Genomic DNA, 22230 nt, shown 5'->3' with positions numbered 1-22230 from the left:
TTATGTTAAATTGAATTTATTTTACAGTTTGCCCCCGTTCCAGATTTCAGTGTATCACAGATTGTCATCCTTAAGTTCCAGAGTTAACAGTCCTTTAAAATGCATGAAACAATTCACACCTCTGAGCTATTGTTTCAGGCTCTCTGCAAATACAGGCAGACATAACTGTATCTCTTAACCTTGACAGTATGCTTTGCATCTATATGCACAACCATAAGGGTTAGAAACATGGTTTCAAAATGACAGCTGAAAATGTGGAGCGCAATTCTGCAGAAAGAGAAAAATCCTACAGCAGAATGTGCTGAATCACGGAATATACACTGGGCCCTGTTCTTACATCCCACTTGAACTTAGGCCTTCACTGGGACTTAAGTACTGAAGCCTTTTGCTGGCCTTCTTCACTGGGGTGAAATTCAGCCAAACAGAGGATTTCCGTTTCCAAATTGAGCAGTCTATGGTATCTTTATAACCCTAAATTCAGTAAATTGCACATCTAGAGGATAGGTTTGAGTGAAAGGATTAGGGGCAGGGAATGAGCCAGCACAATGGCTGGGTGAATAGACTCTTTTCTAATCCTCTTGCTTTTCCTGTTCTCCACTGCAGGAGTGTGGGCTGCACGGTGGTAGAGATGTTAACGGAAAAGCCACCGTGGGCAGAATTTGAAGCCATGGCGGCCATTTTCAAAATTGCCACCCAGCCAACCAAGCCCCAGCTCCCAGACGGCGTCTCGGACTCCTGCTGCAACTTCCTCAAGCAGATCTTCGTGGAGGAGAAGCGGAGGCCCACAGCAGAGGACCTGCTGAGACATCCCTTCATGAGCTGCAGCCTCTAGGCCCTTGCGGAGGGTTAGGGGAAATGCAGATGGACAATCAAAGGAAATGGGGGGAGGGGGTTTTAAAAAACAGACCCACAGACGTTTGCACTGTGAAATGCACACCTAGCTGTTAGCTAGGGGGGCCAGTGTGGGTTTTCCTCTGTAAGCTGCTCTTATCACCATCCGACTGTGGAGACAGGTGGCTATTGCCATGCTTGGGGCTGGAGGGAGTTGGGAATTGGGAACATGTTGGCATCGATGCTAGTGGCAAAACTACCCTGCGCTGTTGTCGATGGAGGTCTGGTAGCAGAGGAGCTTGGGGAAGTAGCTGAGGAATGACGTGAATGAACTCTTCGCTGCTCTGCTGGCCGTGAAAACAGCCCTGGCAACATCCCCTAGGGAAGCTGTCTCTTCAGCAGAGGAGCAGGGTGCTGTGTAGCCACTGCTGCCATTTACAGCTCGACAGACACCCGAGGGGGATTCCCGCATGAAGCAAAGGGAAACCACTCCAGGACCAAGGACGGATCGGCACTCACGTCTCGTTCATTTCCAAGGGGGAAAGGAATCCTCTTGGGGGTGGGGGTGGAGGCAGCAGGGGGACAATATCCATAGCAACATCTCCAGCTCTTCAGAGGGGTGGATGAGTATTGTTTTGTGCCTTAAGTGGTTACAGCCAGGGGGCGATGGTCTGATTCCACACAAGGTATCCAGTCAAGGATGTGGCTACGTTGCAATCACGCTCAGTTGGCGTTCTTGTATCTGTAAAATGGTTCTAAGCGCAAAGCATGATTCTTCTCTGGAGACAGTAAGGTCCCTGTAGGTTGGTCACTGCTAAAGCTGGTCACAGGACTCTGTGTTGATTCATTGTTCAGCGGATAAGTGTGTCTAAATGATGCTGATGCCAATGGCGCCCCCAGCTCAGCACAAGCGTGTCCTTTAGGACCAGATCCTGTTCCCGTTGAAACAGTGCGGGGTTTGCCATTGATTTGAGTGGGAACGGAACAGGTGAATGTGTAAGTAACTGTTAGCTCTTGCTTTGCCGACCTGCAACCAGTTCCAGCGTGCTGCTACGTAAGGATCCAGCCTGAAAAGCGCTGAGTGCCTTCTGCGCCTTCCCTTGGAGGATCAGGCCCTAGGGGATGCTGCAGAGCATCAAGCGTAGAAAAGCCAGGCATGAGGTGGAATTGACCCCGGCACACAGGACCAGCACGAGGGCTATGTACCTCTCAAGGCCTCAAGATGGGATGTCTGTGGGACTTCAGTGATACATAGACTCTAGGCAGGTGCTGTACGCAGAGGCATATTTCACACTGAGATCAGCTCTTCACTACAGACCTACGCTGCTATAGCTATATTGCTCAGGGGTGTGAAAAATCCACCCCCCTGAGCAATGTAGTTATACCGACTTAACCCTCCATGTAAACAGTGCTAAGTCGATGGGAGAGCTTCTCCCACCGACATAGCTACCGCCTCTCAGGGAGGTGGATTAACTACACTGACAGAGAAAGCTCTCCTGTCGGCATAGTAGCATCTTCACTATAGCGCTACAGGGGTCCATGGACCCTGGTTGAGCCACTGTCTCCATCTGTCAGCAGCTCCACCTGCAAACTTGTGCCAGAGAAGCAGAACGTCCCTGCAAACCAACTGCTAAATCTGACAGGAGCTGTCTTGGGCCAATCAGTTATCCTGTTCCACCTCAAAGTTCCTTAACTACCTGTGTTCCCACCCTCCTCTGAGCAGCATGAGGAATGCAGGTGGGTAACCAAATACTCTGGCAAATGGGTGTCGGATCTAAATTATGAGTAGTAGGACCAGTCTGCATGGCTAATGAGGATTACTACCTATACACCCCACAACACCTCTGTGGACACTAAATCAACCATTTAACAGAATGCACATGTGTAATTTATGAGCCATTCCAGTCCATGGACTGAGGAGAATTGAGGGAACTAATTAGACATTTCCTTTCCCTATTTACAAACAGCAGTCGCAATCCCTAGGGTAAATGCCACACAATGCACCAGAGTTTCACACCTTTCAATTTGCATACATTATGCACACACTTTTCCAGCACCCGCTCCCGTGCATGTGGCAGAATTTGCCACCTCTGGTTTTTAAAAGAGGTTTTTGTTTCTCATGGGCTGAGATCATGGTATAAAATCACTTGCTACTTGCATCTTTTTTTTTATTTTTTATTTTTTTAAGCTATCCAGCAACAGCAGTGAAATTCACCCCTGAGCAGAACACCAGCACAAGGCCTATGCTCCGAATAAACCCCACTTAAGCTTTATTTTGAGGGCCTAAATGGGACTTGTATTTTGCATAGCCCTAGTGCTGGGGCTCTGCTAGGGGCGAACGTGACCTGGCATGAAGAAAGCAGGCAGCAAAGATTAAATGAGCACGGCTGGGTAGTTTTGGGCCAAAGTATCATTTCAAAAAAATAGTTTAACAAAACTTAATATTAAAAGAACGGTGCTTGAAATTGAAAATGGTAATTGAAATTAGTTTTGTTTAGATGATTTGATATCCCCTGGCATCATTTGAGTGCATGAGAATTGGAAGGTGAAAAAGACTATATGCAAAACATGGGGTGTCCCTGGGTAATTTCATTGTCCAAACTGAATGAAATGCACAAAGTAAAGAAACAGCAAAAATGGTGAAATTGAAATCAGATTTTTAATATTTTTTTCAGTTATGGAGAAGTCCTGAAGCGATTAATGGCGAAAACCACTAAGGTTTTATAGAAATGTAATGGGGATCTGTACAAAGTACTCTGAATGCTCCTCGAACCTGATTCTTACCAGGAACAAACTGCAGAGAAGCCAGAGAAGTTACACTAGGGTGACACTGGTGTGAGAGCAGAATCCTGTCCATAGAACTGAACGGAGAAGATCAGTATTTTGTGAAAAACATTCTCAAGGCTTCTATAAGAGGAATATAGGCCCTGATTCTGCACCACGGAAGTCAGGGAGAGTTGTGCTGTTGATTTTAATGGGCAAGGGATCAAACTCATAATTCTCTGTTGAATTCTATCAGATGGTTCAAGAAACCCTTCAATATTATTCTTTTATTTGTATTCCCGTAGTGCCTAGGAGTTCTAGTCATGGGTCAGGGTCCCATTGTGCCAGGTGCTTTTATCATTTACTGTTATCTTGAACAGGATTTTCCATAAAGAAAGTTTTAAAGGATTATTAGTAAACTATATACATGTTTTAAATTATTTTTAATCTGACAATTTCCCCTTTCACTGGCTTGATTTTAAAAAAACAAACTGTCCTCAGTCACTTTTTTAATTAATCGAGAACAAAATCTGACTCCCAGCCAATCCATCTGGATTTGATTCCCAGCCTCACAGAGGGCCGGTGGAGTAATGTTGACCGAAGGCGCTGAACTATGAGCAGCCTGGGTAGGGCTGAAATGTGACCTACTTTTAAAGATCTGTGTGCAAAGTTCATGGAACTCTTTCTAGATGCTGTTTCTAAACAAATTCCTCCATACTCCCTTTCTTCCTTCGAATTACAAGTCCATTCCTGGACCCAGCGCTTTGACGGGCACTTTGCAACCTGCCCTAAGTGGCAACACATGGCTGAGTTGCTCCTGGAGCAGAGTCATAAGTTGGTCCCTCTTCCCCCCCTAAGAGAAGTGAGCTGCGCCAGCCCTTTTCCTGGCACACTTGCTTTCCCCCTACCTATTGGCTCAGCTGTGTTGTGCAAGGTGGAGTCAAGTTTCTGCTCCCCTTTGTGGGAGGGAGAGTAGTAGCCACTCAGCAACTCCTCTGCAGAGACATAAGGAGGCATCTGACACCCATATGTGTACCCATGGATCAGCTCATGACCGAGCCCTGTGAGCCCTATGAAAACAAACCTGTGTGCACATCTGAGAAGGGGATGACATTCCACTGCAAGCCGCTAAGAGGCTTATTATAAATAGTGAGGGAGAAGGGAGAGCTTCTAAAATGTTAACAAAAACTAGCCTGACAGTAGCCAGATTGGGCAGGATTGCCCTCCTTCTACTGGGATAGATCCCTAGGTTTGGAGGGCAGTTTTCTCTCCCGCCCTGCTTAAATGATTTCATGTGGGCAAAACATCCCACTGGGATGCCACCGGGCAACCTGGTCATGCCTCTTTGTTTGATTTTTGTAGTCACCGGCTTGCATCACGAGGTCGTGATGTCCTGCAGGCCAAAAGCTTAGCTCGCGTCCTGGGGCTGGTTGGGGGTTCGGATGGAGGAATGCCAGTGGAGAAGTTACCTAACTCTAAATCCAGTTATGTCATGTAGGGCAACACCCACAAGGGGTGAACTCCACCCCTGTGCAGAGGGATAGCACAAAGGTCACACACCACCTGTCTCCATGTCAGGCATATGCAGTGTATGGCCCTGCACGGGAGTGAATTTCACCGAAGTGCCCCTCCTGGAAGCATGACGGCCCTGATCATTGGGACCTTCGCCTACCTTCCCTTCCTCCTGTCTATTATATGTGTGCGTGCGTGTGTCTGCAAATCACTCCTCAGGTGCCTTTGCCTTTTTTTATTTTTAAATGCCCTTGCAGTGTTTTGCTGTTCAAAATAGAACTAAGGAAAGAGAATGTAATATGATTCCATGTACATTTTTTTACATATAGTGTATTGGGAAGTACATTCATCTAATGTATAGTAGAAGCACTTTGCTCAGATCAAATCTGGCTCTTCCGCAATATTATCAATACTGTATCATGTATATGTATTGCAATTTTTTTCCTTATCTTGGGAAAAGGCTCAAGTGTGATATTGTATATCATCAGACTTTATACTGCAGCCTATAAATCTGTATAATTCCTTCGTACCAGGCCAAATAGAATTAGCCAGCAAGTTGTACATAAGAAAACAGAGTTTGGGATGTAGAAAGCTGACTCGTGGAGGGTAAGATTGAGGCCATAATTGGAACCAGAGGCCTTGTATGATTCAGCCTGCAGAGGCAGCTATATTTTTTTTATTCTTGAAAAAAAATATCATTGTAAGAGACTATTTAAGCCAATGATTACTGGGTTTTGCTAGAAATAATGTATTTGTTAACGTCTGAGACTTGAAATTTGTATGCATTACTCTGTCCAGTGCTTGGCCATTCCTGTAGTATGGTATGTCCCACCTTGCCCTGTACGCACAGGTTCAGTTAAGGTTATTGGATGGGCAGGTTGTTATCACCTCAGAGCTGGAGACTAGGCTTTGAAAGGAGAGCACCATGCAGGGTGGAGTTTGGGAAGAGGGGATTGTACTGCCCATGGGAGGTCCAGAACTGTGACGACGTAGCTACAGCTGTGTTTAAATGTGTTGGGAGCAAATCCAGCTTTATTATGCTGCTGGGAATCCAGTCGGATGCTTCATAGCTGAGAACTGAATGTGGCCCTTTGTTCTATCTCTGCCTGCCTCCCTCCGTGGCTGTATTTTCCAAACCAGCCTCTCTTCAAGGGTCAGAATCTGACTTTAGAAACTGCCCAGAGCAAGGACTGGTGCATAAACTGCATGTCCCCAGCATAGCTAAGAAGCAACATGACTCAGAGACCACAAGGCCGAGTCACAGTTCCTCCCCTGCTTCCTCCTTGCTCCTGGCTGGCAGTGATTTCTATGGACCCACACCTACAAAAATTGACTGCACACAGCTCTCTGCGCATGCTGGCGTGGCTACTCTGGCCAGAGAGTAATGGAAGGAGGGGAGCCAAGGCTCAGTCCATTCGCTGCCCACCGGCTCCAGGTGAAACAGGCCACTAAATCTTACTGATGGCAACTCTGCGACGGTTTATTCACTGTAAAAATGACACATCATAGATTTTGTAATCCCAGTCAATGCAACGGAGTTCTTGTTCCTTATCCACTGGGCTAGGCCCTGCTCCTGCAACCATAAAGACCCCTCCACATGGGCCATGAACAGGGTTTGAACTCGTTACCTTCACTGGGAAATGCGTGAGTTGCTGCTGCCTGCCTGAGCTGAGGCAGTAAAGCTATTGGCAGTCAGCTGTAGTGGAGGTTCATCTTTTGTGCACCAGCCACTAGAGGGAGACTCTCCAAGTGTGGGGTACTCATGCACGCTATACAGTTCCCAATCCAGCAAAACAAAGTACTCGTGTGCTCTGTGTTAAGCACATGCTTACGTGCTTTGGTGGATTGGCTCCATAAGTAACTTTACACATGTAAGTAATCCCATTAAATAAGAGCTCTCATGTGCCTAAAGTTACTTGTGTTTAAGGGTTTGCAGGATTGGGGCCAGTGTTAGAAAGCAAATGCTTCAGGAGGCCAAGTAGTGTAATGAAACGCATTTGCAACTTCCTGCCTTTTCATTAGGCTGATCGAAGATGCTATCACTGGCGTAGTATTCTAGGCCGAAAACACATAGATACTCACTATAGTATCAGTACATCAAGTGTTTTTAAATCATTTCTACTTTGGAAGAATTAGCCCATATGCCACAGGATAACACTGCAGGTTTGGAAAGCAGGACACCTTGTTGAATGTACTTTGTAAAATGCTGTAAATGCTTTTTCCTCCCCCATGCATGAAATTAAATATTTTTTAACTTTGTGGTATTGAGAAACCAATGTTCTTATCTTAGTGGGTGGGTAGAGGGGGAATAAGAAGTGTTTTCATTATGAGGTGAAATGTTTTATTTATTAAGTGCAACATTATCGTTCACACACACGTGTAATATTAATGCTCTGTCACGTATTGTATTTTATGTACTCTGTTCTAGCCACTTTGTGCTGCTCAGGGATCTGCTCCTAACTGGCTGGGTGAGAATTGCCCTAACATAGGGGAGCTTAACTGCCAGAAACCAGTGTAACTAGCTCCTACAGCGATACAAACAGGCCTGCGCCTAGGGAGAGTGTCAGGGACAAGACAAAGCATGCCTGCACTCAGCCAATGCTCAGCTAGTATATAGAACTACAGCTATTCAGCATAAGTTAGAGCAACCCCTACGTGACTCACCAACCTCTCCACAAGTAACACACTCATGTTAGTAGCCTCATTGACATCAGTTGGACTGATCACATGAGTAAAGTTACTAGCATCTATAAATCTTTCCAGGACACCCTTAGGTTGCTGAAGCCTTCAGAGGGGATAGGTGCTACCACAGCTACTAGAGATTATATTTCAGATTGGGGGAAAAGGAGGTTTGACCAAAAAGCTTTTAGTTCTGTCCCCAGTGCATGCGTGGAGTTAACTGGCCGTTATGGTGTCTGTCTGCAGACACAGATCTGTTGTGCTAGGAAGCATAAAGCAACCCAATCACTAATGGAATTTTGATTTTTCTGATACTTGAGAAATACATAATAGTGGACTGTGAGTGCATAGGGGAAGTATTTATATGGGGTTCACCCTGACAGCCAGTTTGCCCTCACTGATAGTGACTGAACCCCAAAGTTCCCTTGCACTACTCTCCATTTCTTTTCCATGTGGCATGAAAGACAGGTTCAAACAGCCCCAGAAGCAACAGGCCCGTGTTGATAGTTTTCACTGCCTAAGTTCACTTCTTAGCAATGAGACGGAGCAGAGCTTGCCACTTATTAAGACCATGCCTTCCGTCTCTAACACCAATCCACTGCCCACAGCCTCAACCAGGCAGCAGCTGCCACAGGAGAGCTGCTAGCACCCTAGAGCACAGGTGAGCTGATAACACTGTCATCTCCCATGTGTAAAATGCTTTTGTTATTCAGCATGGAGCTGCTAGGTGACGGTTACTGGCCTGGAAGACAGTGTGACATCTTTGAGTGCTGGGTCCTGTGGGTATTCATGGTGGGATGCAAGTGCGCTCCCTCTGCTCAGGACTGGAACCTCTTCAAGTGCTCATGTGCGCGGTCCAACTGCATCCTCCATCTCCTCATGCTCTGAACCAGGAGTGTAAGGGGTGACGCCCTGCAACAGTCTCACCTTTTTCTTTCTACCGCTCATGGGCTGGGACAGAATCCTTTAGGGTACGGAGCCTCTCTGACATTCCACTCAAACTTTAGCTCTGAGTCATTTTGTAAATAGCTTTAGCTTAGTTTGAAAATTGGGGTCAGACCCCCCCACATTGATCCCCAACTGCTTGGGCATCTCAGATTCCCAGGATCCCAGGCTTCCCTGGTCCTGAGCACCAGCCATGCTCTGGCATTATTCACCGGTTCCTGCCTTCAGCCCTGCTGCCACAAGACAGACTGTACCATCAGCTCCACCCACAGAGTCAGATGACAACTACACCATGGACAAACGAGGTGGCAGTGAGGGTTCCCTGGTGCTCCAGATATGAAACATCAGCCAGGACAGGGCTCCCAGAGCGTCCTCGAGGCCTCTACGTCCCTGGGAACTGTACTACTGGGCTCCCCCTCCCACCCCCGAGGCCCGCATCTGATCCCACCCACTCTCCATCTTGGGGCTCCTGAGATCCATATTTTTGGGCCCCAAATTATGAGGACTGTGGGCGCTGTTTTCAGCAGAGATCACCTCCTAGACAGGAGTCTCAATCCCTTTCCCCCACCTGAGCGAGCGTGGGCCATTTCTTATCTCCCTTTGCCTGAGGGTTTACCTGTTGTGCCCGGAAAGGGGCTCGCTGAGCTACGGTGGGAGAGAGCAAATGGACTTAGGGGGCCTCCTCAGTATTTCTATGTGGTGGGGACTTTTTCCACTCAGAGTAACTCGTATTACTGTGGCAGAGCTGTTGGTCCCCCTGGGCGAATCTATGCCTTCGTCACCTTGCTACCCTAAAGCATCTTCAGGCCTGCAATGACTCATCAAGGCACGTGGGTTCCTCCACATTACAAGCTAGTTAGGGGCTATAGAGCCTATATCCCCTTGACACGGGGCAGAGCTTTTGCTCCACATGCTTCCTAATCCCCTGAAAGAAGGGGGAGCTGGAGACCCATCCTGAACCTACTAATCCTTCCTCCCCCCCCCCCAATAAACCAAAGGGGTGGCTGATGATCCATCCTGAATCTCAGGCAGCTGAATGTCTTCATCCACTACTCATGATGCAGGATGACTACCCTGACTGCTGTGATTGAGGTGACTGTTTCGTGTCTCTGAATGTGAAGGACACATTTTCATATAGGCATTAACCAAGCATGCAGGATCTAAGAGAAAATGAGCATGTTTCTATTTTGAATGACTCTCATGTAGACTTTAAATGAGAATTAAGCCCCTCCCAACCACCTTTATAGGATGTTAAAACAAACACACCCACTCAACCAACCAACCAACAAGCACCCAGAGAAGCAGGCTCTTGTTCTCTGTTTAAATTCGGCAGGGCTGTGGGGTCATTTCTACAGAACCCTTCCAAATGTCCATAGGATGGTACGTTGTATCGGACATTTCCACCACAGGCTGTGGCTGCTTTTCCAGAACAGCCTGGGCTAGCAAAGCGGGGAGCTGTGATGGGCCCGGGGGAGGATGGGTGTGACACTAGTGGGGTTTTGTCTGACTATCCACCTGGGCTTGGGTTATGGCTCCCGTCTGGGAGGGACTGGGGGTGGCTACAATGGCCCATGCACAGTGCCTGCACTAGGTCAGGGACCACTGGGGGGCGCTGAACCACCTGGACAAGGCTGGAAGAACGACAGGGGGCCCAGAATGCAAAGCGCCAGCAGTCTGTCAGCTCGCGGCGTCGCGTTGCATCCTGGGGCCTGTAGTCGCTCACCAGCCCCGCGGGCGCCATGTTATGCAAATCAAGGGGCGGCACCTCAGCCGCTCGGTCCACCCGCCCCTACTCCCAGAGTTCCGCGCGGCCGCCGGGTTGTCGCCGACGCGCTGCGCGGTCGCTTGAGGGGTGGGGGGCGCGCGCGCGATGCAGCGGGTGACGGTGGTGCTGGGGCACCTGGCGGCCAGGCCCGCCGGGGGGCCGGCGCCGCGGGCGTCTCAGTGCGGGGCGGGGCCGGCGCCGGGCCTTGACGGGGGGCCGGACGACGTGGTGGTGGTGCACGGGCGGCGGACCCCCATCGGCAAGGCCAAGCGGGGCGGCTTCAAGGTAACCCCGGCCCGGGGCAGCCCCGAGAGGCGTAATGGCCGGGCGAGCCCTGAGGGGCGGAGTGGGGGGTGTGTGGGGCGAGCCCTGAGGGGGGCTGAGGAAATGGGGGGCTGGGGGAGGGGAGTTCGGGGGGGCCCGGGGTGAGGGATTCTCCCTCTCTGCCCTTGCTCTCTGTCCCCGCACCGCCCCTGCATTGCGCCCCCCTTTTTTGGGGGTGTCTTTCTCTGCACCTCTTTGTTTTTGGTACTTGTGGCAGGGCTTTGTCCCCTGCCCCCCGTTCTCAGGCGCTCTCCTCTCTGCCCCGCGGAGGCTGCCTGGCTTAAACTCCCCGTGTAGACGCGCCGCGCTGCGCGGCTGCACGAAGTGTGCTAGGGATTGTGTGGGGGCGAGTTGCTCTCTGCCCCGGAGCCGGGTGCGGCATTCATTGCCAGAGTGGATCCGAACCGCTGCAGCCCGCCCCCGTGGGTCGGGCGAGAACTAGCGCCCTGAAGCCCCAGCCTGGCTCTCCGTGTCTGCAGCAGGCTGATGGCCTGATCTGCGACCTGAAACGCTGCCCTGTCTCATCTTCAGCAGTGTGTGGAAAGCGGATTGGTGTCCTCACTAAACACCACGGGTTGGCCAGGCTTGTGGAGTACCTTGCACTCAACTCGCAGCTGTTTGAGTAATGTGAAGAAGAGCTCTGTGTACACTCCGCAGCTTGTCCTTCTCACCCACAGAAGTTGGTCCAAACAAAGAGATTGTCTCACTCCCCATGTGTCTCTAGTATCCTGGGAATGATATGGCTACAGCAACGCTGCTTACTGGAGTAATGTGCTAACATGTCAGCACTGCATCTGATCAGTTCCAAAATGTTAGAGAATATTCTGAGCATCAGTGGTCAGAACCCTACTGATTTTGAGGAAAACTGAAAAGGGGAAATTGAGGACAGGAAGCCTCTGCCAGCTCTTTTGCAGAGGGGTATGAGGCTCTGTTATTGTCTGTAGACGGGGCTTCTGATTTTTGGTTTTAACTGATAAAACATGCCTGATACAAAAAAATGAAATGAGCGTTTATCCAATAAATGCTGGAAAAACTCTAAAAATGGCTTGTTTTTTCTAAGGGCTTGTCTATATGGAGCAGTAATGCACACTATGGGATGAGGATGATTCCTGAAGCTCACTAACGTATTGCAGATGATTTAGATCTTGTAGATCCTGTTGGCGTGCACTAAAGGTTTGAAACTGTACTACATTCAAGTGCCCAAATGAACATTAGAAAGACTGCTCAATACAGTGTCTACTACTGTATGGTACATACATACAAAACGCCCTGAAAACCTCTGAATTTTGGATATCTACATAAAACACACAAATTGCTATACCCCCACCCTGACAAATAAGATGTTTAAACCCTCAAAACTAGAAGTCCTATCTATAGACAAATAACTCTTTGATGGCACTCATTAATACCTTCCAGCATGACAGTACCCCATCTCATCTTCCCAATGGAGTTTAATAGGATGACACTCTGAATGACTTACCTCAGACAAATGATAATGTGGGTTGGGGGAAAAGGGTTGATGGTACACGTACAGCTTCTGGTGCAGGGGGAGTAGAATAGGGGACTCACAGAACTTCTGCTGAGGGAAAGGTGGGAATGGGGTAGGCACAGCCCTTGGCATAGGAGGAATGGGGAGAAGGAGAGATCCTGTTATAGGAGGAGTGGGTGCACCCAGAACCCCGGTCAGAGGAGAGAATGGGGAGAGTTGGGAGTCCCTGAGAAGGGGATGGGAGAGTGGCACACAGGGAGCTGGGGTGGAATAGGGCTGAAGGGATGCAAGAAGTCCTAGTTGTGTACAACTATGCAGTGTGAGACCCTGTTGCTAAATGAGGATTTTAGCTGTGTTGAGATTTGGAGATTGAGAGGAATTCAAGTGGGAGGGGGGAGGTTAATGGGAATTAATCTCTATACTGAGCCGGGTAGGATTAAATTCAAAGAATTGTAATGCAGTGGCAGCTCTATTATAAAAGACTACTATTGTAGGTGTTCTAAAATCTACATGGTGACTCAAATTGTTTTGAAATTTGCTGTGCCTCACAGTGTGGGGGTAGGTGAGAGGTACAAAGTTGGGTCATGCAGCAAGATGTTCCCAAGATAAAGCCCCTTAAATCATGAGTTTATAAAATCATTTAGTTCTTATAACTTTTTTATGCATATCTGAGGCCCAGACTAAGGTTCTGAGCCTCTCCAAACTGATATTGTTCTGGGTTTATCCCAGGAAGTGCATGGCACCCTCTACCACTTTGGGGAAGTAATATTGTAAAAGTTATTAATGGTTAAGTTTGTAGAACTCCAGCTCAGCTTAAACCAAACTGATGCTTCAAAGAAAGTGAAATGTGTGTGTGTGCAACAAAGCTAGGGGTCTGTTGCAAGCCAGAAGGTTTGCGGGCAGCCCATTGTCACAGTCACTGAGTTCCTCAAAATGAACATGCTGTGGCCATTGGACCTGAACTACACCTGTGCACTGTGAGTTGGCGATCTACCCTAGGTCTCTTTCAGAGAATGTATCTTGTGCATGTTCCTTGCTCTGCCTGCGTTCTCCAGAGCTCCTTTTGGAAGCTTTGTCGTGAGACCAAAATTTCTGGTTTAACAACGATATTGAAAATACTCTAAAATCCACACACAGCTTCTGAATTTCTGTTTGTGAAGGAAATTAATATTAATTAGAGGGAAGATGGAAGACTCTAGTAAGCAGTTAGGGTAAAGTAATCCTACCTCATGCTTCTCAACCTTATCTACCCACATTGAGTGATGCACCAACATGCTAGTAATGCACATGCCAGTGCAATGGATTAGGGAGTACTATATTGTATGTAATTCTGATACTCCCCTGTTCCTGCACCTTTGCCCACTTCTCTGCGGAAGCATAGGCCAGAGCTCAGTCTTCTGATGATTTAAAAAGAAATAAAAAAAATTAGGTACACTGCTGAGAGCGTGTCATAAAATTTCTTAATGAGTAAACGTTTAAACTGAGAGAGAGAGAGAGTGTGTGTGTGTGTGTGTGTGTGTGTATACATACGTGTACACACACATGTTTTCAACTAGCTTTTGGAATACTTGTGAATAACTTCTTAAACAAAACTATTGTATGATAACTATGTTGGGGTTTTCCCACACAGATTTCCCTCTTTGATTACTGTTGCATAATTTTCAGTGCAAGTTATACGTTGGTACATATACATACACACTCCCCTCCAATCTTCTCACAGAGATGACATCTCAGTCTCTGCAATGTGTCATCGAAAGTGCATGTGTGTTACCTGGACTTCTCAGAGCCAGAGGAGAATATCAGCTCCAGTTTCCTTCCAATCTTTTCAGCAAAAGCAGACCAAAGATGCTTGCAGCCAGCAGCAATTTCAGTCCCTGAATCAACAGTTCCCTGATCAGCTTTCTGCAAAAAGTCCACATTCTGGATTCAAAGTTGCACAGGCTCGGGGATGCAGTTCTCATGGCAGACGCACCTGAGTCCTTTGTTGTTCACTGAATCCATAGGGCTGTCTCAAGTTCCCCTATTTATAACCTTTCCCACCCAGCTCTGACTGGTTTAGTGCTTAAATGGTGGATATGTGGAATATGCTGGATTACTTGCTGTTAATGGAAACCTGCACAGCTATTGAGCATGTCTAGAACTATCACACCTCCTTCCCTAGATGCTTCTGGGTCATTCTGACTATAGGTGTGTCTACACAAGCTGTGGCAGTGAACCTCCCATCCCAGGTTGACCGACTTCGGTGAGTGGGGCTTATGCTAGCGCTCTAAAAATAGCTGAGCAGACAGTGCTTTGAAGTTGCAGCTCAGGCTCTGAAGCCTAGGATGGGGCTGGGCATGTGGATTACAGTACTACTCTAGCACAAGCCTATCACCTCTTTCCTAAGGGAAACTCAGGTTTAGGCCAAGAGCTCTCCTTTGCCTGCCCTACATTCAAATGCAGAACCTACTTCACACAAACCAGCCCAGACTTGCAAAATGTTAGCATCCCATGACCCTTGTCGTGAGGATCCCTTCTGAGAACTGTCTTTACTTACTCCTGTCTGAGCCCCAGAGACCAGACTGCAGACACTCCCTGTAACACCAAGACCCCTGTGGACTGTTGCTGACACATCCTACAGAACTCAGTACTGAAATAATGGGTACTATCAAGGTACATCTGCACTTCTTATATCAACTCTTCCAACCTACTCCAACTGATCCCTCCACAATTCAGTACAGCTACACCTAACACAGTGAACACAGGTGGAGTACATGCAGATAAATGCTACAGGAATACAATACGAAACACACACACAATGGCACATTGTCTTAGTTGTTGTTTAGGTTACTTATTAGAGCACCATCCTTTCTGAACCATTCCCAGGGGCTAGTGCCAGCTTACTAGGATAGGTTAAGATTGCACTGTGGGGGTGGCGTGTCCCTTACCTCTACATTTCCTGGTTTTCAGAGATTTGAGTAGCTGAATTCAAGGTTCTGGAAGCACAAGGAATCACGGAGCAATCTTATTTCTGCATTAACAAAGCTTTTGGACAGTTAATTTTAAAACAAAAAAGGCTATTTCTATGTCTATTTAGTATAGCATCAATCTTATGAAGCATCAAGATCAACTCAAGTATGAGCCACCAGTGTGATGTGGCCGTGGAAAAAAGCTAATGCGGTCCTTGCATCAGACGAGGTATTTCCAGTAAAGATAGGGAGGTGTCAGCACCATTATACGAGGCGTTGGTGAGACCTCATCTGGAATACTGTGTGCAGTTCTGGTCCCCCATGTTTAAGAAAGATGAATTCAAACTGGAACAGGTGCAGAGAGAGGCTGCTAGGATGATTTGCGGAATGGAAAATCTGCTTAATGAGAGGAGACTCGAAGAGCTTGGCTTGTTTAGCCTAACCAAAAGAAGGTTAAGGAGAGAGATGATTGCTTTCTATAAATACATCAGAGGAATAAATACCAGGGAGGGAGAGGAATTATTTAAGTTCAGCGCCAATGTGGACACAAGAACTAATGGATATAAACTGGCCATCAGGAAGTTTAGACTTGAAATTAGACACAAGTTTCTAATCATCAGAGGAGTGAAGTTCTGGAACAGCCTTCCAAGGGGAGCAGTGGGGGCAAATAACCTCGCTGGCTTCAAAACTGAGCTTGATGAATGTATGGAGGGGATGGTATGATGGGACAGCCTAGTTTGGCAATTGACTGATCTTTGACTACTGGTGGTAGATATGCCAATGGCCTGTGAAGGGATGTTAGATGGGGTGGGTTCTGAATTATTACAGAGAATTCTTTCTTGGGTGTCTGGCTGGTGAATCTTACCCACGTGGTCAGGGTTTAACTGATCACCATATTTGGGTTTGGGAAGGAATTTTCCCCCAGGGCATATTGGCAAAGGCTCTGGGTGTTTTTTTTTTTTTTTTTTTTGCCTTCCTCTGTAGCATGGTGCATGGCTCACTTGCTGGTGGATTCTCTGTACCATAAAGTCTTCAAACCATGATTTGAGGACTTTAATAACTCAGTTGTAAGTTACAGGTTTATTACAGGAGTGGGTGGGTGAGGTTCTGTGGCCTGTGTTGTGCAGGAGGTCAGACTAGATGATCATATTGGTCCCTTCTATGAGTCTAACTCAAGCATATCATCCTGTGGGATCTGGCCATATATATATTCCATATATAGCTGAAGTTAGTCCTGCTTTGAGCAGGAGGTTGGACTAGATGATCTCCTGAGGTCCCTTCCAACTCTAATATTCTATGATTCTATGATTCCCAGTGACCTCTCTTTCTTTTGCCAAAGTGAACCCAGAGACCATAGAATGTAGCTTGCAGGAAATTAGTTTAAATGCTGGGCTGTTTTGCACTGTCATGGCAAACAGACTTGAGCTGCTTTTGGACTGGAAAGATTTACAGCAGAACCATTTCTTGTACCTACTAAAGCCGGAAGGAAGGCAGCATATTATTACAGGGCTTGCAAAATCCAAAATGTACCATAAACAATATACAGATGTTCCTCTAAACTGCAGAACATGTGGCTATTTAGTGGTATGCTGGCTGGTAGAATTAGTAGATGTTGGGCAAATTTTTCAAGTCCTGTATTAACATAAACCAGTTGGTGATTAAAGTAGCATGGGAGCAAGTCAGTGGAAAGGCATTGTTGCTAATTTCTCCTTAAAGCAGCATTCACTCTTCCAAATGCTCTTCATAGCATGTTTTATTGAACTGACTTCTGTTGGTGAGAGAGAAAAGCTTTCAAGCTTACACAGAGCTGTTCTTCAGGTCTGGGAAAGGTACTCAGGGTGTCACAGATAACTACAAGATGGAACAGATTGCTTAGTGTAAGTAGTTAACACTTACTTCAAGGAACGATTCAAGGGGAAATGGCCTCTAGTCATAGGAGGGAAAAGGCAACTGGGCGGGGTTATTAGTGGGTTATAGATTGTTGTAATAATCCATGAACCCAGTGTGTCTATTCAGTTCATGGTTTTTAGTGTCTAGCAAAGTTATTAAGCTCTCAGGCTCATTTTTTGGAAGTGTTGTGCAAGTTTTCTTTGAGGATGAGGATTGATAGGTCATTTATAGGGTGATCACTTTGTGATCATCCACAGGTTATATGGTGTTTCTTTTATCATTTTCCTGTGTGAGTTCATATGTCTGCAGGTTTTGCATCTGTTGTTCTGGAAGGTCTGGTGCTACTTTGAGTTGGTGTGTCCTGATCCATGGAGAGCTTGCTTCTGACGATGAGCTTGGAGAGGTTGGGGGGTTTTTTGAAGGCCAGAAGATAGGGTTCTGGAAAGATTTATTTCAGGATGGAGTCCCCATTGTGTATGGGTTGTAGTTGTTTGATGATACGCTCTAGGGGTTCCTGTGTGGGGTGGTAGGTTATAACAAGGGTTGTGCAGTCGGAGGGGTTTTATTTCTCTATTGAAGCAGGTTTTCTTGGGTGACCATTCCATGATGGGATCTACTTCCCTGGTGGAATGTCCTTGTTAGGTGAAGGCATTTTGGAGTACTTCATAGAATATGCCATTTTTCCTTTCAGGATACTACTCCTGATGAGCTGCTCTCTGCTGTTATGACAGCTGTCCTTATGGATGTCAATTTGTGTCCTGAGAAAGTGGGAGATATTTGTGTTGGTGAGTGAGCCCTCTTCCTCCTGAGCTTAAATTTCCAGTCTTGGACCTCTCTCTGAAACAGAGTGCCCTTTGTGACCAGTGGATGCCATTTATTCATAGCTCTGAAATTAGCAGGCTGTTAACACTGCACTAGAATAGTATTAACTTAATCTCCAGTGAGTCCTGTGCTGTGGGGCTGTTCCCTTTTCTGTCAGGGGGTTGGGCTCTGATCTAAGAGTTCTTCTAAAACATTGACTGTGGTAGTCTTAATACACTCAAATGTCTACAGAGTTTTAAATAGCCAGTGTAAAGGAAATGTAACTAATTAATTGGAATTAATGTCTTTGTATACAGGGAATGTGCTGCAACCTGGAGCTGGGGCTTTGATGGCAAGAGTTGCCCAATTTCTAAGGTAAATTATCTTCTTCCTTGAATGAGACTATGGCTACACTAGAGACCTTACAGCAGCACAATTGAGACCATGCTACAGATTGTGCTAGAGACTGTTAATTAAACTACCCTCAACGAGTGGCAGTAGCTATGTTGGCGGGAGAGCATCTCCCACTGACATAGCGCTGTCCACACGGGCACTTCTGTCAGTGAAATTTATGTCTGTCAGGGGTGTGTTTTTTCACACCTCTGACTGACAAAGGTTTTTACGGACAAAAGTGCTAATGTAGACATAGCCTAAGACTCTTTCGTTGTGCTCTCTGGCACCGAGTTCTCCTGGGTACTGAGACAAAAGCAGAGATTTGACTCTTGAACTATTCCAAAGCTAGTGTCCCCTAATCTTTAAACTAGAAGTTAAACCTTGACATAGTTCAAAGTCCCTGCTTGTTTTGCACCTTATCACACATTTAGACAGGGAGGAGCAAACTCTATTGCACAATATATTTTTTTTAAATATATTTTCTTACATATAGTTATCAATTTCTAAACTAGCAAAAATGAGGTAGCAAAATAATTTTGGGAGGCAGAAAGGAAATTTGGTAATGATATGAAGAACCTTTCACTCCAGAGGTGAATCTAGTTTGGATTGATAGTAACAAAGTCATTACTACACAAATGCTGTTTAGTATCTCTTGTGAAGTGATTTGGTGGCTCTGCCAAATGCCTAGTGGATCATTGTCTCAATCTCTTGCACCAGCACAACTGGCAGGGATAGCAGAGAGGTTAAAGACTGAATTCTCGTCTCACTCCTGACAGGGTTCACTGGATGTCAGAGTTGTAGCATTGCTGCTGTGTGACCAAACAGAAGATTTCATTCTCCAGGGACTTACTGTAGTTGCTGCTATTTGTACTACAATACAGATCACTGAGTAGTCTAAGTTCCTGACAGTGCTGCCAGATTGGGTTGTGTAATAAGGATTAGTTGCAGAATTGCCATTTGGGCCCAGAAATATGCAGGCAGTTGTCTGAAAATGGGATATCTAACATAATATTTTCCACTATAACAACTTATGTATTTCTTGGAGATGAAGAATAGGCAGAAATATTTGATATTGAGAGGAAAATCTCATGTTCTACAAGAAAATTAGTAAATTTGGGCTATTCTTATTTTCTACACATATCTTTTAACTAATTCAACTTATATCAACCACTACTAGGCAACCATGCAGCTTTGTTGACTGTTAGGTCTTTGTGGATTATTTTGCAAAGCCACTTCTGATTCCATGTTGAGGAATTGAACTGTAATACAGGCCAAGATATTGACATGTTGGAGGGAGCTGTTTGGCAGACTCACTCTTGCAAGGAAAAACTTTTCTAAGGAGAGATGGTAAGGGCTATTATAAATGGGACAGTGATCAGTTGTTCTCCATGTCCACTGAAAGCAGGACAAAAAGTAATGGGCTTAATCTGCAGCAAGGGAGATTTAGGTTAGATGTTGGAAAAAACTTTCTAAGGGTAGTTAAGCTCTGGAATAAGCTTCCAAGAGAGATCATGGAGTCCCCATCATTGGAAGCTTTTAAAAACAAGTTGGATAAACACCTGTTAGGGATGGTCTAGGTTTTCTTGGTCCTACCACAGCATGGGGCTGGACTTGATGATTTCTCGAGGTCCCTTCCAGCCCTACTTTTCTATGATTTTGTGGGCTAGTCTACATTTAAAACTTACAATGGCACAGCTGTATTGGTACAGCTGTGCCACTGTAAGAGTGCTTGTGCAGCCGTGTTACGTCAATGGGGGAGAGCTCTCCCGCTGACATCATAAAACCACCTAAACGAGCAGCAGTAGCTATGTCGGCAAGATAATGCCTTCTGCTAAAGCACAGTCCACACAAGTGCACGTGCCAGCAAAATGTATGTCGCTCAGGGGTGTGGTTTATTTCACTCCACTGAGTGATGAAAGTTTTGCCAGCATAAGTGCTAGTGTAGACAAGACCTGTTTCCAGCTGAGACATAATGGGGAATCCTAGGATGACTCCACTTGCAGACCTGGTTTGGAGAATATCAGTGAACTTTCATTGTAGTTGACCAAGGACAAAACCAAGAGCATTCTGACAATAGGTGTGTCTGTCATTGTGTTAGAATTGATTGAATTTAAAGTAATTTAAGAGATTTGCTTCCTCTGTACATTTGTGTGTGGTGTCTTTCACTTCGTGCCTTATCTTTTGTGTCTTCTGTTCTAGTGGCATTCCTGAGACTGTACCCTTATCATGTGTTAACAGACAGTGTTCATCTGGGTTGCAAGCTGTGATCAATATAGCTGGTAAGCATGTAATGAGCCTCATTATGGGCAATCGGAGAATCAGAATTTCCCTTATTGATGGTGATTTAGACTGCTGGAGCCAGACTCTGAAATAATTATTTCATCCCTAATTCTCTCTCCCCTATGAATTTCCTATAAGTTTTTGTGTCTAAATGAATTATATAGCCTTTAGGTCTGGAAGAAACTTTCTGTGAAGATCCCATAATTCTATTGTGTAGAAGTGCTAGCTAAAAGAACTCAATATACTCATAACAATTATCTCTGAAAATTATCATCTTATCTTGGAAAAAGAGTGGGCTACCTTATTCCAAGAAAATATGATCCTCTGAGTAATAAGGTGCAGAACAAATATTTACTCCTAAGTGGTGGTAAAAATGTTCACACAATACTTTTGTTGCAGGTGGCATCAGAAATGGGTCTTATGACATTGGTTTGGCCTGTGGGTAAGAATATTTCTATATAGACATTTACTCCTGTAGACTTCTTGGTAATCCTTTGCCTTCTATAACATCTCTCATATGAGAATCTCAAAGTCCTTGCCAAACAAACTTTAGAACTTCCTGGAGAATGGAGTCATTGAGATTAAGGCCTGGACTTTTTAAAAGTGACTAGTGATTTAGGGTGCCTCATAGGAGATGCTTTATAGTGGCCTGACTCTTTCAGAAATACTGAGAATCCAGCCCCTGAAAACCAGGCTCATTTAAGGTGGCTCAAGCAGTGCACTCAGTAAACCTAGTTTTTCTTGAAAATGTAGGCCACATTTGCTTATCCACAGTGTCACAACAAGGCAGTGGATAATCTGAGAACGGAACCCAAGAACCAAGTTCTAGTTAGGCAATGATCCCTTATAAGCCCTTTTTTAAAAGAGCCGGTTTATTAGGCCCTCTGATACCCTGCCATAGAGTCTACTTCTTGTAGGTGGAGATCTAAGGGCCTGAAAAAAATGCCATTTGTAATTGGCTTTTTATAAGCCGCCTCTGTCAACTTGTGTTGATCTCAGATCCAAGTTGTCTCATACGTGGAAATGAACGTCTCATCTGTGCTAATCACTGATGCTCTACAGAAGTGTATAACAGCTATTTCTTCGTGCATTGCTATAAATGCAGTGGAATTAATACGTGGTGCTTCTTCTCTTAGTGCTGGCAACTGTGAAATCTGTAGGGAGATCACTTCATAGCCTGCAACGAAAATCTGTTATCATAATCATTGCTCGTATAATTCAGCACCATCGATAATCTCTGTTTAAGCGAAGATTTATGAGAGTTAGGGTATGTCTGCACAGTAACTGGGAGGTGTAATTCTCAACTCGGGTAGACATTCATGTACTGTACTAGCTTCATTCGATTTAGTGTGCTAAAAATAGCTCTGTGGCTACAGCGGCTTGGGCTAGCCACCCGACAAGACCAGTCCCACTGGACGCTGGGTATGGACTTGAGCAGCTAGCTTGAGCCATTGCCTGTGCTGTCATGGCCACACCACTAGTTTTTAGGTTCTGATTTGAGACGAGCTAGCGTGTGGACGTCTGCTGGAACTGGGAATTGCAGCTTCTGTCTGCTGTGTCGTCGTACCTGCAGATAAGAGAAGTAGTCACCACCCTTCTTAGGGCTGCTG

General features: G+C 45.9%; 2 protein-coding genes across 3 annotated transcripts in view; both read left to right on the top strand.

The window, feature by feature from the left end:
- The window catches only part of LOC137165087 (mitogen-activated protein kinase kinase kinase 3-like), a 113756-nt gene extending 106391 nt beyond the window's left edge, over window positions 1-7365 (top strand). For both annotated transcript variants that reach the window (XM_067566179.1, XM_067566178.1), the window contains exon 17: window positions 604-7365. In XM_067566179.1, coding sequence (XP_067422280.1) covers window positions 604-832 — 229 coding nt within the window. In that variant the 3' untranslated portion in view covers window positions 833-7365. The remainder of the gene's footprint in view (window positions 1-603) is intronic.
- A 3217-nt stretch (window positions 7366-10582) lies between these two features.
- The window catches only part of ACAA1 (acetyl-CoA acyltransferase 1), a 24872-nt gene continuing 13224 nt past the window's right edge, over window positions 10583-22230 (top strand). Inside the window, exons 1-5 of the mRNA XM_067566177.1 lie at window positions 10583-10780; window positions 17838-17931; window positions 18265-18322; window positions 20540-20619; window positions 21020-21062. Of these exons, the coding sequence (XP_067422278.1) occupies window positions 10601-10780; window positions 17838-17931; window positions 18265-18322; window positions 20540-20619; window positions 21020-21062 (455 nt within the window). The 5' untranslated portion in view covers window positions 10583-10600. The remainder of the gene's footprint in view (window positions 10781-17837; window positions 17932-18264; window positions 18323-20539; window positions 20620-21019; window positions 21063-22230) is intronic.

The sequence above is a fragment of the Emydura macquarii genome, unplaced genomic scaffold (genome assembly GCF_026122565.2).
Source record: "Emydura macquarii macquarii isolate MOO-44397 ecotype Brisbane River unplaced genomic scaffold, CSIRO-AGI_Emac_v2 contig_2742, whole genome shotgun sequence".
NCBI lineage: Eukaryota > Metazoa > Chordata > Testudines > Chelidae > Emydura > Emydura macquarii.
Note: the sequence above shows the minus strand (reverse complement) of the source record. Positions and strands in the feature narration are given on the sequence as shown.